The sequence below is a fragment of the Scyliorhinus torazame genome, chromosome 17, assembly GCF_047496885.1.
Source record: "Scyliorhinus torazame isolate Kashiwa2021f chromosome 17, sScyTor2.1, whole genome shotgun sequence".
Taxonomy (NCBI): domain Eukaryota; kingdom Metazoa; phylum Chordata; class Chondrichthyes; order Carcharhiniformes; family Scyliorhinidae; genus Scyliorhinus; species Scyliorhinus torazame.
Window position 1 is genome coordinate 178,239,328 of NC_092723.1, and position 16,238 is coordinate 178,255,565.

Below are 16,238 nucleotides of genomic sequence, written 5' to 3' on the forward strand. Positions count from 1 at the left end.
GCAATCCCATTCTTAATCGTCAGCCAGCGACCACTGCTGAGAAGTGTGCTGTTTATGTGGACCATGGGTGAGCATTTGGACTCATCTGGTTGAATACACTGCAAACATAGACTCTTTTGGCTCAGAATTTGAAGTGGCAACATGCTAGGTGGCTCCGTGTACTACTTGAAATGTATGCTTTTCAAAAAAGGAACGCACTAAGAGTTACGGACTTGTACATTTCCTGTAATTTTAACCCTGGACCAAGACTCCCCGCATCCTTTACTCTAACTCGAGTACGTATTTGTAACAGTGAAAGCTGCAAGCCTAAATATAGAGTATTCTGTTTTAAAATTAGGGGTTGCCCTTCTCAGACAGCTATGAGAATCTTTCTTCTGAGGGGCTGTGTGACTTTGGAACTCCCTGCCTCAGAAGGTGGTGGAAGCAATGTCATTGAATATTTTTATGGCAGATAGATTGTTAGGCAAGGGGATTGAATGTTATTGGGGCAGATGGGAAAGGGGAACTCGACACATACAGATCAGCCTGATCTTATTGAATGGCAGAGCAGGCTCGAGGGGCCGAGTGGCCTACTCCTAGTTTGTATGTTCATATTCTTGCAATGCTTATTTTCTCAAATAGTTGAGGGTAATTCGTCACAAACTACTTCCAACCTTCATTCATGTCTGTTTCCTTTTCCTTAACTGGAGAGCAAACACATGATTTGAATTATATTAAGTGCTGTCGGTGTTTATATTTTTGGTTTATCACTGATTATCAAGAGTTTTATTTTGAAACCGATTTAATTTCCGCTCTCTCCTGATCAACTGAGACTTGGTGTTAATTCTATTCTTTCAGACAACAGTGACTTAATTGCTTGCACGGTAGTTGCAAAGGATGGCAGTCAGATGCATCGATTCCTGGCTGTCGACATTTATCAGATGAGCTTAGTTGAACCCGAGAGCAAACGACTTGGCTGGGGTGTGGTGAAATTTGCAGGCCTACTTCAGGTAAGTAGCTAAATGTTGGCAGACCCATCTCCTTTCTGCTTCTTTGATTCTAATGTTTAAATTCAAAACTAACACGTATCTTTGCTAATTATTTGGATTATTGCTGCAGTCCTGTTTGCAACTAATTTCTCAGCTGTTTCGTGGAACAAAATATATCGAGGAGAACTAATTTAAACTTTTCGTCAGTATAATTTGCTGTATTGTGCAAGGGCAGCAAAGGTATACCTTCTGAGTAAATATCTGGCACGTTTTGGTGCTTTCACTTTACCCACCCTAAACAACACTTTCAAATCCAAATCAGGCTTTATATGGCACTTGCACATTCGGTATAGTTGGTTTCTTTCATGGGGATCGGGATCACTTTTCATTTAGGCACCAAAATAACTGACGGTTGAAGATATGGTACAAATGTGCAGTATCTCTGCAACCTCCTGGTATTCACTCATCCTAATGCGGCGTGAGGCTTCTATTTTTCACTTTTGTAATTTTGAACACAAGACCGTCAAGTGTTGTGGTGGAGGAAGATTAGAGTGGAAAGACAGAAATGGGTGATTATGTTCTTTACTGATGCCTCTTAGATTAGCTTCACTGAGCTATATTGGTCACGAAAAGCATCTTTTCGCTTGAATGGGAAACCTTTTCATTTAGACTTATTTTGTTAATTTTACAGAATCTGGTTTGTACAATATGCTCTGTAGTAAATTGTACGCCCATAGAAATAGTGGATGAACTATCTTGCGGTTTGTTTTTAGGCCACCTGTATAAACTGATCCAGATTTTGAGAAATCTGTTTGAGGTCCAGTTTAGGCTTCGATAGTTGTGAACTAAAGATGACATCAGGTTGAGAAAGATGCAGCCATACAGTGTATGTTACTGTGTAATCACCCAGGGAAAGCTTTTTAAGTTGTGTTTGAAATATGACAGTAGACTTATTGTGTACTTGCAATTATTGTACCTATTTCTTTTGACAGGATATGCAGGTGATGGGAGTGGAAGATGACAGTCGAGCTTTAAATATCATCATCCATAAGCCAGCATCCAACCCTCATGCCAGGCCTTTCCCAATCCTCCAGGCCACATTCATCTTTGCTGATCACATCCGCTGCATCATCGCAAAACAGCGGTTAGCAAAGGGCCGCATTCAAGCACGGCGTATGAAGATGCAAAGAATAGCAGGTTTGTGCCAGTTTCTTATTAGCAGGTATAACTAGGCCATTCAAACGGTGGTGCCAGCTTACCTGCTGGAATTATGCAGGACTAATTAAAATTCTGATTTTGCGTGTGGAATCTTTTTAACCACCCTATGTGATTTTTGCCGAGGTTTTGATTAATTTAATAGAGCTGGTAGATTTTCTTGCTTTCTATATTAAATTCATCATCCACAAACACTTTCAACAATTCACTTAACTGTTCAATGAAGTGGTATTGATAAAAATATGAAGTTCTTTTATACCATATTTGTTGCTGTTATTGATGTTCAACAGCTGAAATACGAAGTAAAGAAAGTTGAATTTACAAGCATCATAGGATCCCTACAGTGCAGAAGGAGGCCATTCGGCCGATCGAGTCTGCACCGACCCTCTGAAAGAGCACCCTACCTAGGCCTGCTACCCCGCCCTATTCCCTTAACCCCACCCAACCTTTGGACACTAAGGGGCAATTTATCATGGCCAATCCATGTAACATTGTGGACTGTGGGAGGAAACCAGAGCATCCAAAGGAAACCCACTCAGACACTGGGAGAACGTGTCAACTCCACAGACAGTCAACCAAGGTGGGAATTGAACCCAGTTCCTGGCGCTATGAGGCAGCATTGCTAACCGCTGCGTCACCGGGCTGCCCCAGCGTTCATGACCTCAGGACATCCCAAAGCACCTTAATATACAAATGGCTGAACTTAACCTTTTTTTTTTTAAATTTAGAGTACCCAATTCTTTTTTTTCCAATTAAGAGGCAATTTAGCGTGGCCAATCCACCTACCCTGCACATCATTGCGGGGTTGTGGGGGCGAAACCCACGCAAACACTGAGAGAATCTGCAAACTCACCACGGACAGCGACCCAGAGCCGGGATCGAACCTGGGACCTCGGCGCTGTGAAGCAGCAGGGCTAACCCACTGCGCCACCGTGCTGCCCTAACTTAATATTTTTTAACATCAATTATGCATCTAGCAGCATTAAAGGCCCGACAGAGGTTATATTTGATTAAATTGCAGTAGAGAACTTTGATGTCCAACAAATTACTTAAATAACAACAACTACCTTTCAGAATGTCTGCTTGCCTTGGTGGGTGGAAAGTGGTAACATATTTCTGATTGGTTGCATTGTTCGCAAACAATGGAATTAAAAGTATGCAGGAAGTACAGAACCATCCAACCCTAGAAAACATCCTACAATACTGCATGTAGCTGTGCCTAGTCAGTAGTGTGTGTTTCTAGAATTAGATGGATCTGGATGGCACCCAGGGTGGACCTATGTTCAAACAAAATGCATTGCACCAAAACACAAGTGTCTTCTGCCTGTCACTGGAGTGACTGTAGATGAGATACAAAAGGTAGGTGTTCGATCTGAATTCACTATTTCAGTAATGGTAATACCAGAATAACTGTTGTGTTCAGATTCAATTGGGAAGAATGCTCCTATACGTTCTTAAACTTGTCATTGAACTTTCCGAGCTCAGTTAAGTCACTGCATTTTGTGCAATTTGTAATAATATATGTATTTATACTGTCCAAGCTGTTTTACCATTCAAAAGACAGAGAACTTGAGAACATAGGAACAAGAGTATACCATCTGGGTACCATGCGGGCCCCTTGAACCTGCTCTGCCATTCTGAACGATCATGGTGGATAGCAACCTTAACTCCACTCTCCTGTATGTTCCCTTATCCCTTGGTTTCCTGAGAGACCAAAAATCTATCCCAGTCCGAAATATATGAAACATCAGAGCATCCACAACCATATGATTGAGAATTCCGTAGATTCACAGCCCTTTGAGTGAAGAGATTTGTCCTCTCCTCAATCCTAAATAATTGGCCTGCTATCCTGCAACTGTGCCTCCATCGTCTAGATTCTCCAACCAGGGAAACAATCTGTGTCTACCCTGTCAAGTCTCTTCAGAATCTTGTATGTTTCAATGAGATCACCTCTCGTTCATCTGACTCCAGAAAGCATAGGCCCAACTTACTCAACCTCTCATCAGAGGACAGCTTTCCCATCTTGGGGGTCAACCCAGAGAACATTTGCTGTACTGCTTCCAATGAAAGTATATATTTCCTTAAAATATAGAGACCAAAACTGCACATGCTACTCCAGAAGTGGTCTTACCAAAGTCTTACCATAATTATTGCAAGACTTCCTTATTCTTGTACTCTCTTCCCCTTGCATTATGTGGCAACATGCCTTCCTAATTGCTTGCTGTACCTGCATGAAGACACCCAAGTTCCTCTGAACATTAATATGTACAAGTTTCATGCATTTTGGAATTGATTCTGCTTTTCAAATCTTACTATCTAGGCGAATAACCTTCTACGTCCCCACATTACACTCCATTTACCAACTTGTTGCTCAATCACTTCACCTTTTCTATATCTCATCACAGCCTCTTTGTGACCTCCTTACAGTCCACATTCCCATACAAAGAACAAATAACATTACAGCGCAGGAACAGGCCCTTCGGCCCACCAAGCCTGCGCCGATCCAGATTCTTTATCTAGACGTACTACTTTAAGGGGCTGGTTTAGCACAGTGGGCTAAACAACTGGCTTGTAATGCAGAACAATGCCAGCAGCGTGGGTTCAATTTCCCATCCCTAGTTGCCCTCCAGAAGGTGTTGATGAGTTGCCTTCTTGAACTGCTGCAGTCCTTGAGTTGTCGAAACACCCACTGTGCTGTTAGGGAGAGAGTTCCAGGATGTTGCCCCAGCGACAGTGAAGGAGCGGCGATATATTTCCAAGTCAGGGTGGTGAGTGACTTGGAAGGGAACCTCCAGGTGGTGAATTCCCAGGTATCTGCCGCTCTTGTTCTTCTAGATGGTAATGGTCATGGGTTCGGAAAGTGTTGTCTAAGGAACGTTGGTCAGTTACTGCAGTGTATCCTGTAGATGGTACACACGGCTGGTACGCACGGCTGCCACTGTTCGTCGGTGGTGGAGGTTTGAATGTTTGTGGAAGGGGGAGCAATCAAGCGGGCTGCTTTGTCCTGGATGGTGTTGAACTTCTTCAGTGCTGTTGGAGCTGCACTCATCCAGACAAGTGGAGAGTATTCCATTACACTCCTGACTTGTGCCTTGTAGGTGGTGGACAGGCTATGGGGGGGTCAGGAGGTGAGTTGCTCACGGTAGGATTCCTAGTCTTTAACCTGCCCTGGTAACCACAGTATTAATGTAGTTCTCTGTCTTCCTGCTCCTTCCTTTCCTGAATAGTGAAATTATATTAACTTCTATTCCCCTGGGATAGTTTTAGAATCTAGGGAATTTTGGGAAATCATAACCAGCACATCCACTATCCGTTACCTCTTTTAGAACCCTGGTATGCAGGCCATCAAATCCTGGGGATTTGTCTGATTTTAGTCCCTTAAGTTATCCATCACTTTTTTTTTAATTGGTATTAATTACCTCCAGTTCCTCGTACATTTGAGCTCCTTGGTTACTCTTTATTTCACCTGTGTAGTTTTTGTCTTTACTATGAAGACAGGCAAAATGTTTATTTGATGTCCCTACCATTTCCTCATTCCCCAAGATAAGTCTGCATGTTCTCCCCGTGTCTGCGTGGGCTTCCTCCGGGTGCTCCGGTTTCCTCCCACAGTCCAAAGATGTGCAGGGTAGGTGGATTGGCTCTGCCAAATTGCCCTTAGTGTCCAAAAAAGGTTAGCTGGGGTTGCGGGGGATAGGGTGGAGGTGTGGGGATGGGGTGGATGTATGGGCTTGGGTGGAGTGCTCTTTCCCAAGGGCCGGTGCAGATGGGCAGAATCGCCTCCTACACTGTACATTCTATGATTCTATCTTGTCTTTACCCCTAATGGCCAATGTTTATTTTAGCTGCTCTCTTCCTTTTTCCCCGGGTGGAACAAACCATTACGAGGGGACATAAATTTAAGGTGAAAGGTGGAAGATATAGGAGGGATATCAGAGGTAGGTTCTTTACCCAGAGAGTAGTGGGGGCATGGAATGCACTGCCTGTGGAAGTAGTTGAATCGGAAACATTAGGGACCTTCAAGCAGCTATTGGATAGGTACATGGATTACGGTAAAATGATATAGTGTAGATTTATTTGTTCTTAAGGGCAGCAAGGTAGCATTGTGGATAACACAATTGCTTCACAGCTCCAGGGTCCCAGGTTCGATTCTGGCTTGGGTCACTGTCTGTGCGGAGTCTGCACGTCCTCCCCGTGTCTGCGTGGGTTTCCTCCGGGTGCTCCGGTTTCCTCCCACAGTCCAAAGATGTGCAGGTTAGGTGGATTGGCCATGATAAATTGCCCTGAGTGTCCAAAATTGCCCTTAGTGTTGGGTGGGGTTGCTGGGTTATGAGGATAGGGTGGAGGAGCGGACCTTGGGTAGGGTGCTCTTTCCAAGAGGCGGTGCAGACTCAATGGGCCGAATGGCCTCCTTCTGCACTGTAAATTCAATGATAATCTATGATTAATCCCAAAGGTTCGGCACAACACCGTGGGCCGAAGGGCCTGTTCTGTGCTGTATTTTCTATGTTTTATGTTCCTTATATACCTGTAAAAGCGGTTACCACTGCTTTTATATTCCTGCTAGTCTACTCTTTCTATTTTTTACCTTTTTTTAAATCAACCTTTTGGTGACTCTTAGTTGGTTTATAAAATACTTCCATCCTCAGGATTATTACTGGGTTTTTTTTTTTTGTAACATTATTCTTTGAGGAGGTAACTAAGTGTGTAGATGAAGGTAGAGCAGTTGATGTCGTATACATGGATTTTAGTAAGTCGTTTGATAAGGTTCCCCATAGTCGGCTCATGAAGAAAATAAGGAGGTGTGGGATAGAGGGAAATTTGACCAATTGGATAAGTAACTGGCTATCACATAGAAGACAGAGGGTGGTGGTGGATGGAAAATTTTCAGACTGGAGTCCAGTTACCAACGGTGTACCATGGGGATCAGTGCTGGGTCCTCTGCTATTTGTGATTTTTATCAATGACTTGGAGGAGGGGGCTGAAGGGTGGGTCAGTAAATTTTCTGATGACACCAAGATTGGTGGAGTAGTGGATGAGGTGGAGGGCTGTTGTAGGCTGCAAAGAGACATTGATAGGATGCAGAGCTGGGCCGAAAAATGGCAGATGGAGTTTAACCCTGATAAGTGGGAGGTGATTCATTTTGGGAGAAAAAATTTGAATGTGGGTTACAACGGCAGGGTTCTGAGGAATGTGGAGGAACAGAGAGATCTTGGGGTTCATGTTCACAGATCGCTGAAGGTTGCCACTCGAGTGGATAGAGCCGTGAAGAAGACTTATAGTGTGTTAGCGTTTATTAACAGGGGGCTTGAGTTTAAGAGCTGCAGGGTTATGCTGCAACTAGTGAGACCACATTTGGAGTATTGTGTGCAGTTCTGGTCACCTCGTTATAGGAAGGATGTGGAAGCACTGGAAAGGGTGCAATGGAGATTTACCAGGATGCTGCCTGGTTTGCAGGATAGGTCTTATGAAGAAAGGTTGAGGGAACTAGGGCTTTTCTCTTTGGAGCGGAGGAGGATGAGAGGCGACTTAATAGAGGTTTATAAGATAATGAGGGGGCTAGATAGAGTGGACGTTCAGAGACTATTCCTTTGGGTGGATGTAGCTGTTACAAGGGGACATAACTATAAGATTCAGGGTGGGAGATATAGGAGGGGTGTCCGAGGTAGGTTCTTTACTCAGAGTGGTTAGGGTGTGGAATGGACTGCCTGCTGTGATAGTGGAGTCGGACACTTTAGGTACTTTCAAGCAGTTATTGGATAGGCACATGGAGCACACCAGAATGATAGCTTGATCTTGGTTTTGGACAATGCTCGGCACAACATCGAGGGCCGAAGGGCCTGTTCTGTGCTGTACTGTTCTATGTTCTATTATAAATCTCTTTTAAACAAATACCATCTTTAACTTCCTTAGTAAGTCACAGGTGGATTTTTCTTGGCTGAGTTTTTGTTTTTCAATAGAATGTATTTTTGATAAGCGTCTTGAATCGGTTCTTCTGATATTTCCATTGTTCATTTATCACCAAACCTCTTAATCGATTTACCCAATCAACCTTGGCCAGCTGTCCCCCTCATACCTATGTAATTGGCTTTTTTTAGGTTTAAAATTGTTGTTTTTGAAAGCAACGTACTCCAATCACACTTAATGTGGAATTCAATTGAAATATGATCACTATTTTTCAGCAGATCTTTTACTATGAGGTTAATTAACCCTGTAACATTGCACTATACTACATCTAAAAGAACTTTACCCCTAGTTTGTCAACATATTGTTCCGGGGATCTGTCACGTAAGCATTCTACAAATTCAAGTCCGGACCAACTTGCCAATTTGTTTGGTGTTGGCATTGATATCACGACTTTTGCAACCTCAGGAAGTCCCGAAGTACTTAACAGCCAACTAAGTACTTGTGACGTGTAGTCACTGGTGGATTGTAGAAAACATGACGGCCAATCTGTGCACAGTATGGTCCCACAAACGCAATGTGATAATCTGTTTTAATGATCGGGTTCGTAACAGTTTTAGTAATCAATATTAGCCATGATACAGGGGAGAACTTGTACATCCTGAGCATACATGTCGAGCCTCAGTCTAACATCACCTCTGAAGGACGATAGTGCAACACACTGCAGTGAAGATTTTGTGATTGTCTCTGGAGTGGGACTTAACCCCACAATCTGCTAATGAAGACGAGAATACAAACTTCGACTGAATAGTGGTTGAAGGAAATTTCCTTCTCTGCTCCACCTTTGTACGCTTAAAGGAAACAAATAGAAACTGGACGCAACTCGAGGGATTCCATATACTTCAAAGATAAAAATAGCTTTATACAAGTTTTTTAAATAATTTGCGAATCCTCTAATGTCAGATTCTAAACTTAACTGGAACTGCTGAATGATGTATCCAGCCAGCTGTGTTTCAGCATGCTCCTCCGTGGTTAAGACCAGATTTGTCAATGTGACCACAACGTATCGTTGAGAACCACAACTTACAGGGAAATGCACATTTTCCTTTGTAATCATAGTGAATTACAGCTGTAAGTTGTGAAATAGTTTGACCTATTTAACATGCATTTTCATATTTTGTGTGTAAATTGAAATCAAGTGTATTCTTTAGACGAGTGCTTTTCAAAGTGCGGGTTGTGACCTGTGGTTGGGTTGCAGGCAGGTGTCGGGAGGGTTGCGGAGCGATCGGTCCTGATCACGGGAGAAGTACTCAACGGCCGCCACCAGCATATTTATTTTAAATGGCCTGAGCCGCACTGTTCAAGCCAGGGTCGGTCTTCAGTCTCACCACTCTCTGTTCCCAAGCAGAGGTTGCACAAACCATCTTCCCGCTTTGAAGCAATTACTGTTCTTTCACATGCTGACTTCACAGATGACAGGAGTGATGGAAGCTCAATTCAGCCTGGGCCAGAGGAGGGCAGTTTTCTGGCATCACTGAAGCAAGGGGCAGAAGGGCCTCTGCACTGTTCAGCATGTTGTCAATGTGAGACACCTGACAAAGCTCTGCAGCATCTGGTAGAGTTAGCCAATGGAACTCTGGAAGTTCAAGCAAGTGTTAGTGAAAGGACTAAACCTACCCGTCACTTTACGCCAGAGGTAACTCACATTGAGCGTATCACAACTGACTTTCAGGACCCAGACTCTGCAACAGATGATGGTGGAGAAAGCTTTATGATGCCCCAGAATATCATGGAGATGAACATCGGTCACGGGGGAACAGCCCAACTCCTACTGGAGATGAGAGGTCAAAGTCACAAGCGTGTGTCAGGAGGTGGAGTTGGAATATTACAGTCAGTGGACCCTGAAGTCAGCAGCATCGCATGAGCAAGCCGGATACAGTTCAGGCGGGCTGTTTGGATGCAAAATCAAGCCATTCTCTGTTTTGGAACAAGGATGCTCGGATCTGTTCCCTCCAAGCTCCAGCTAACTCTATACTTTGGAGATACTTGTGGAACCAAATGTTAATCCTGTAAATGCCACTGGGTTCTGTGTCATTCTTGGGACAGTCCTGCCGGTTACCGGTGAGATCTGGTTGCTGATTATCATAGAATTTACAGTGCAGAAGGAGGCCATTCGGCCCATCGAGTCTGCACTGGCTCTTGGAAAGAGCACCCTACCCAAGGTCCACACCTCCACCCTATCCCCATAACCCAGTAACCCCACCCTACACTAAGGGCAATTTTGGACACTATGGGCAATTTATCATGGCCAATCCACCTAACCCGCACATCTTTGGACTGTGGGAGGAAACTGGAGCACCCGGAGGAAACCCACGCACACACTGGGAGGATGTGCAGACTCCGCGCAGACAGTGACCCAAGCCGGAATCGAACCTGGGACCCTGGAGCTGTGAAGCATTTGTGCTATCCACAATGCTACCGTGCTGCCCCACAATCATAAGTCCTGCTGGTGAGCAGTGTATTCCGAAATGGTTACCTTCCCTTGTTTACACACACAACTCTCCAGATTGTAAAACTGATCTCACCACATTTCTAAACGCCAAATGTACAGAAATTCAGCAGAAAGTCCGCTTAAGAGTTCGAAGAAATTGAAATGTATTTGTATCTATCCACTGAAATGATGAATGCAATCGTTTTGTCATTCTTTGTGTTTTCATAGTCTCTACTGAGCTGATTTGCAGGCAAAGATTGAAACCTGCTCACTGTATGGAACTCATGCACTGGTTCCAACACTGGGGACAGTGGAGTAGATGGACTAGGAGTGCAAGAGAGAGTTACTGCACAGTTTGTGTGTGTGTAAGAGAGAGAGTTATGACACTGGGTCGGCCGCCTTGGGTCCCGAAGGCCGGCTGGTTGGCAAAAGTGGGTCCCAGGAAAAAAAAGTTTGCAAAACACTGCTTTTGCCGAGAGCAGTATTTCTATTCTGCTCCCTTCAACATTAAATTTAAACACTGCAAAGAAACACTGCAAAATCTCAGATGATGTTGTAGTACTAGATTAAATTCTAACCAAGTCCCCAAGTAAGATTGTATAGGATTGTTTTGTTGACCAATGAAGAGTGATATAAAATACTACAGAAAGCAAACCTTCCTCTTCCGAAATGAACCATCATTCCAAGCAAGTACTGATTTCACAGCAGACTAGATTTAAAAAAATAAACATTGTTTTTGATATTTGATTTTCCTATCTATCTGACATTGAATGTAAGTGAACAAATATGATAAGTAACTACTCAAAACAATGTAATGGTTTTATGAACATACTTCGAATTAGTCTGACATATCCTGCTAATTTACGAGGATAAGCAGTGACCAGTTTTTTTAAAAATCCTGCACTGTTGCACAGCAAATTGTGATTTAGTGCAGATTTTCTGACTCTTCTACAATATTCCAAGCTGCTAACACTTGAGCGCGCATCCAATGAACCTAATCAACAGATGGTCAACTTGGCAACTCTGATTCAAATTCAACCCAATGACAACTAAAAGTCTGTCGGTTGTAGGTGTCCTTCATGAAACCTCAATCCCGATGTCATGTCCACGGTGTTAAAAACAAGGGTGGCACTGAGCCCAGAGGTGGCGATTTCCAGAAGGCCCGGGAATCCAGGAGGAGAAAGAGGCAGACGTTCTGGCCTTTGCTTCCCTGGTAGCCCGGAGACGGATACTATTAGCTTGGAGGGACTCAAAGCCCCCGAAGTCGGAGACCTGGCTATCGGACATGGCTAGCTTTCTCTGTTTGGAGAAAATCAAGTTCGCCTTGAGAGGGTCACTGTTGGGGTTCGCCTGGAGGTGGCAATCATTCGTCGATTTCTTCACGGAAAATTAATCGTAGGCAGAAGGGGGAGGTTAGTTTAGCTTGGAGTAGGGGGTTAATAAAGGTGGAACCTGCAAGGGAGGGAGGCGGCTTTTGCACTATATTTATAGTTTCATGTACAATATTTATTTTGTTGTTATAATACCAAAATACCTCAATAAAATTTTGATTTTTTTTAAAAATGAAACCTCAATCCAGAACCTGATACAAAATGCTGCATAAAGCTATCCATGCACAGGCTAATACATACAGAAAGCATAAAATGGTGTTGGGGATAGAAGCCATGGTGGCTGCAATGGGTCGCTGCGTTTTGAGGTTGGAAACTAAAGTAAAATGGAGTCAGGGTTTTATTGTACATTTCACCAGGAGTGAATCTTAGCTGAGAGTGATCCAGAAATGTTCTGTTTGCAACATATCTCACTTTATTGAGTGCTCTGGGATCCCTTATTCGATCTTCTAATAAGAGTCGGTAGTCCGATTGATTGGAGCTGTCCAAAATACAACTTTATTGCTAATTATGCACCTTCGTACACTTGCATAAAAACTGAATCAGAACATAGCGAAAAGCGTTAGAAGTAAAGCAAAAGAAAAGTATAAAGAAATGACTTTGAAACAAAGGTAAATTGATAGATGGTTCAAGAATTCAGGAAAGCATAAACTCTGAACGGACCCTTGACCACGAGGTCTTATTTTTGAGGGAATCCTTATCGATGGTGTAATCCCTCATTTACTCTCATTGGTTTCTAATTCTCAGCTAAGACCTAATGATTTGTTCAAATAGATGTCTGTTACTTACAATATGATTTATTAATCAAACATTGGTCATTACTTAAGCTTTATTGATGTCCATCAAAGTTAATTCCGTGTCTACGTGTGCCGCCTTACGAGAATGGGATTCTCATGTCACAGCTAGCCATCAACCTTGCTGTAACTAATTAATTGATACATTCTTATCACAAAATGCGCTGGAATACAATGGTCTCTTCATTATATAAAACATGAGTTGAAACAGTGTCTGAATATCTGCAGACATGACCCTAAAGTTCAATAGTTTATTCATTATCTGAAACAATGGCCATCTTTTCACGGTCAGTGGCTCGGTTTGTGGAGAAAGAGAGAGTTACTCTGATTCTGAAATGAGTAAAGATGCCCAACTCCGAGCAGCTGTAAACCAGAAGTTGATAGAAAGAGGAGAACGAGAACATTTGAAGGAGTTTTCTCTGAACAAAGCTCACTGAATGTTGATAGAAAGATCAGTTGAAAGCACACTGTAAAGATGTGATCAGGGAAAAGGGGTTTTATAGCATGTTAACAGTTTATTTTGTGGCCGAAATCACTCAGTTTGGAATGACCACGTCTCGTTGCCATTTCTTTGCTGTTTCAGAACATGGGGCACATCAGTCATCAGAGAGTGTCTCCAGAGCCTGGGTGAAGCTGAGCATAGTTTTATTTTTGTGACTTTTAAAAAATACATTATTGTCTTATTTTTGATGTTCCTGAACGTGATTTGCAAGCAGCTTTTCTACCCACTCCTGTCTTTTCCTTGATATGTCAAACTTGTTTCAATAAAATTATTTTGAAATGAAGATAAAATGACTATCTTTTCACAGTCATGGCCTTTTGAATAATTCCATTCTCTAGGTATGCACTCAATCAGTACCTTAAGACATCAAATGAATCAATAACGTATCAAATGCAATAAATATATAAAGGTAGCGTATTACTAGCACAGATCTTTTTGTAGTTTATGGTGAGGCCTGAAATTATTCTCCACTTTTGCAGAGATATCTAATTTCAGCGGAGATATCTAATTTTAGCTTGGAAGCTGGTAAGGTATATATACATTTGGGTGCCAGAGAAATAATTACAGTCCAATACAGAGAGGGCAATACGAGAATGGATCTGGTGTTGGTGTTGTTACTTGCTTCTCCTGGACGGTTTTTGTTGCCGTTGTTGCGCGTTCACCTCCCCTTCGGCCGTTCGTCCCATCTTTCTCCCGTATTTTCTTGCTCTCTGTTACTGTATTTGCCGAGTTTGTTGTCGTTTCCCGTGCTCTCCTTCTGGCTTTCATTCCCCCGCCCCCCCCCCCCCCCCCCCTCTCTGGTTCCCCTCTATTATTCCCTCCCTCCACCCCCTCTCCCCCCAGTCTTTCCCTCCATCTCACACCTTTGCTACTTTCCCCTGATTCTTGGCTACTTGACTATTCTTCTGCTTGTTCATTGGCCACAAACAATCCCAGAACAGTTGGGTGAATGGCTCCCACGTTCTGTGGAAGCTGTCGGCCGACCCTCTGATGGAGAATTTGATTTTCTCCATTTGGAGAGATTCCGAGAGGTCGGACAGCCAGTCTGCAGCTTTGGGTGATGCTGCTGACCGCCAGCCGAACAGGATTCTACGGTGGGCGATCAGGGAGGCAAAGGCAAGGGCGTCCGCCCTCCTCCCCAGGAAATAGATCTGGCTGTTCTGATATCCCGAAGTCCGCCACTTTTGAAGTAGAAAGAAAATATAATTTCGGAGAAAGTATCCCTGCATTTTGTGCTTCGATTTCTGGATTGCAGGAAAGTAGTTTCTAATGGGGGCGCCTTTCTGACATTCCAGTTGCATCGGGCATCACTGAGGAAGTTATTATGAAATGCGGTTCACGTTTTATGCTTTCTTCAATGGGATCAATGTGCTTAGTCGGACGGGTCTTTAGTGTACCATTTCCATGTATTATTGATCATAGCCGTACAGCACAGAAAAGGCCCATTTCCCCATCGTGTCTGCGCCGGTCAAAAACAACCACCTAACTATTCTAATCCCGTTTTCCAGCACTTGGCTCATAGCCTTGTATTCCCTGGAATCGCAAGTGCACATCGAAATACTCCTTGAATGTTACGTGGGTCTCTGCCTCCACCTCCCTTTCGGGCAGTGAGTTCCAGACTTGCACCAACCTCTGGGTAAAAAAGGTTTTCCTCACTTCCCCTCTAAATCACCTGTCCCTTATCTTAAATCTATGACCCCTGGTCATTGATCCCCGCACCAAGGGGAACGGTTTTCTTTGCTTCCTTGGGTTGCATATGCAGTGTGGCATTTCTACTATGAATTCCTCTTTGCGCTTGCTTACCCCTCCCCTACTCCAGTCAATTACTTTATTTTGTAGAGCGTGCCCATTCCTCCTTTTTTTTTTTTTTTTTTTTGTAGTTCCAGTTCACTGGGTTGCTCTCCCAGTATCTCACTTTTACTTAAAAGCAAATTAGGCGGCACGGCGGCGCAGTGGTTAGCACTGCTGTCTCACGGTGCCAAGGGCCCAGGCTCAATTCGGCCCCGGGTCACTGTCCATGTGGAGTTTGCACATTCTCCCCGGTGCCTGCATGGGTCTGACCCCCACAACCCATAGATGTGCAGGGTAGGTGGATTGGCCACGCTAAATTGCCCCTTCATTGGAAAAAAATATTTGGGTACTCTAAATTTATTTAGAAGCAAATTACTGCGGATGCTGGAATCCGGAACAAAAACAGAAAATACTGGATAATCTCTTGCCTGATAGCATTTGTGGGGGGAAAAGGGAGCTACCGTTCCAAGTCGGGATGACCTTTTGTTAAAGCTGTCAGACTCTCTAATCTTCCTGCCAGCAAATGGGAGGTACGCTGCTTCACGCTGCCGAGAAATATCCAACTGGGGAGCCGGAAAATCCTGCCCCTGATTTCTACCTGCAGATTCCTTGTGAACAGATTACCCTAGTGATTTCTCCCATTAGATGCTCATACTGAACCTGTGCCTTAGCCTACTGTGCTACTCACATCCATTGGCCTCTTACTTAACCCCCATTCCTACAAACTCACATCCAATCCTCTCTGCATGACCTTGAGGTGAGGTCCAGCCTCACCATCAGTTCATCTCACAGTTTCCGCCTGACCACAGGCTAGCCTCGACCTCCGCTCACAGAAGATGCATTAAGATATTGAGCATAATATTGAGCAGTATGAGTAATTTGGGAAGTAAATTAATCTTTGGGGGTGCAGGCGAAACTTTAAATGTAATTCAAGTTATTTATCGATATCTCCTGAAATCAAAGATTACAGCACTTCCTTGAATGCTTTCAATCACAATTTCTTGACAAATTCTTGACAACTGGTTAAAGGTTTTCAAGCCCAGTGTAAAAATCATTCTTTCTCATTTCCATTGCACTCTTATGAAGAACCACCTGTTTCCTCTTTAGTTCTTTCTGTAACTGCATTGAGCTTGGAAATTATCAAAATAGGATTTGGATAAATACTTGCCCCATTCTGCAGAAAATGAG

The 16,238-nt window shown here is 43.5% G+C and overlaps 1 protein-coding gene across 1 annotated transcript in view; it reads left to right on the plus strand.

The window, feature by feature from the left end:
* The window catches only part of clec16a (C-type lectin domain containing 16A), a 324,098-nt gene that overhangs the window by 243,065 nt on the left and 64,795 nt on the right, over positions 1-16,238 (plus strand). The window contains exons 20-21 of the mRNA XM_072481721.1: positions 838-989; positions 1,961-2,165. Coding sequence (XP_072337822.1) covers positions 838-989; positions 1,961-2,165 — 357 coding nt within the window. The remainder of the gene's footprint in view (positions 1-837; positions 990-1,960; positions 2,166-16,238) is intronic.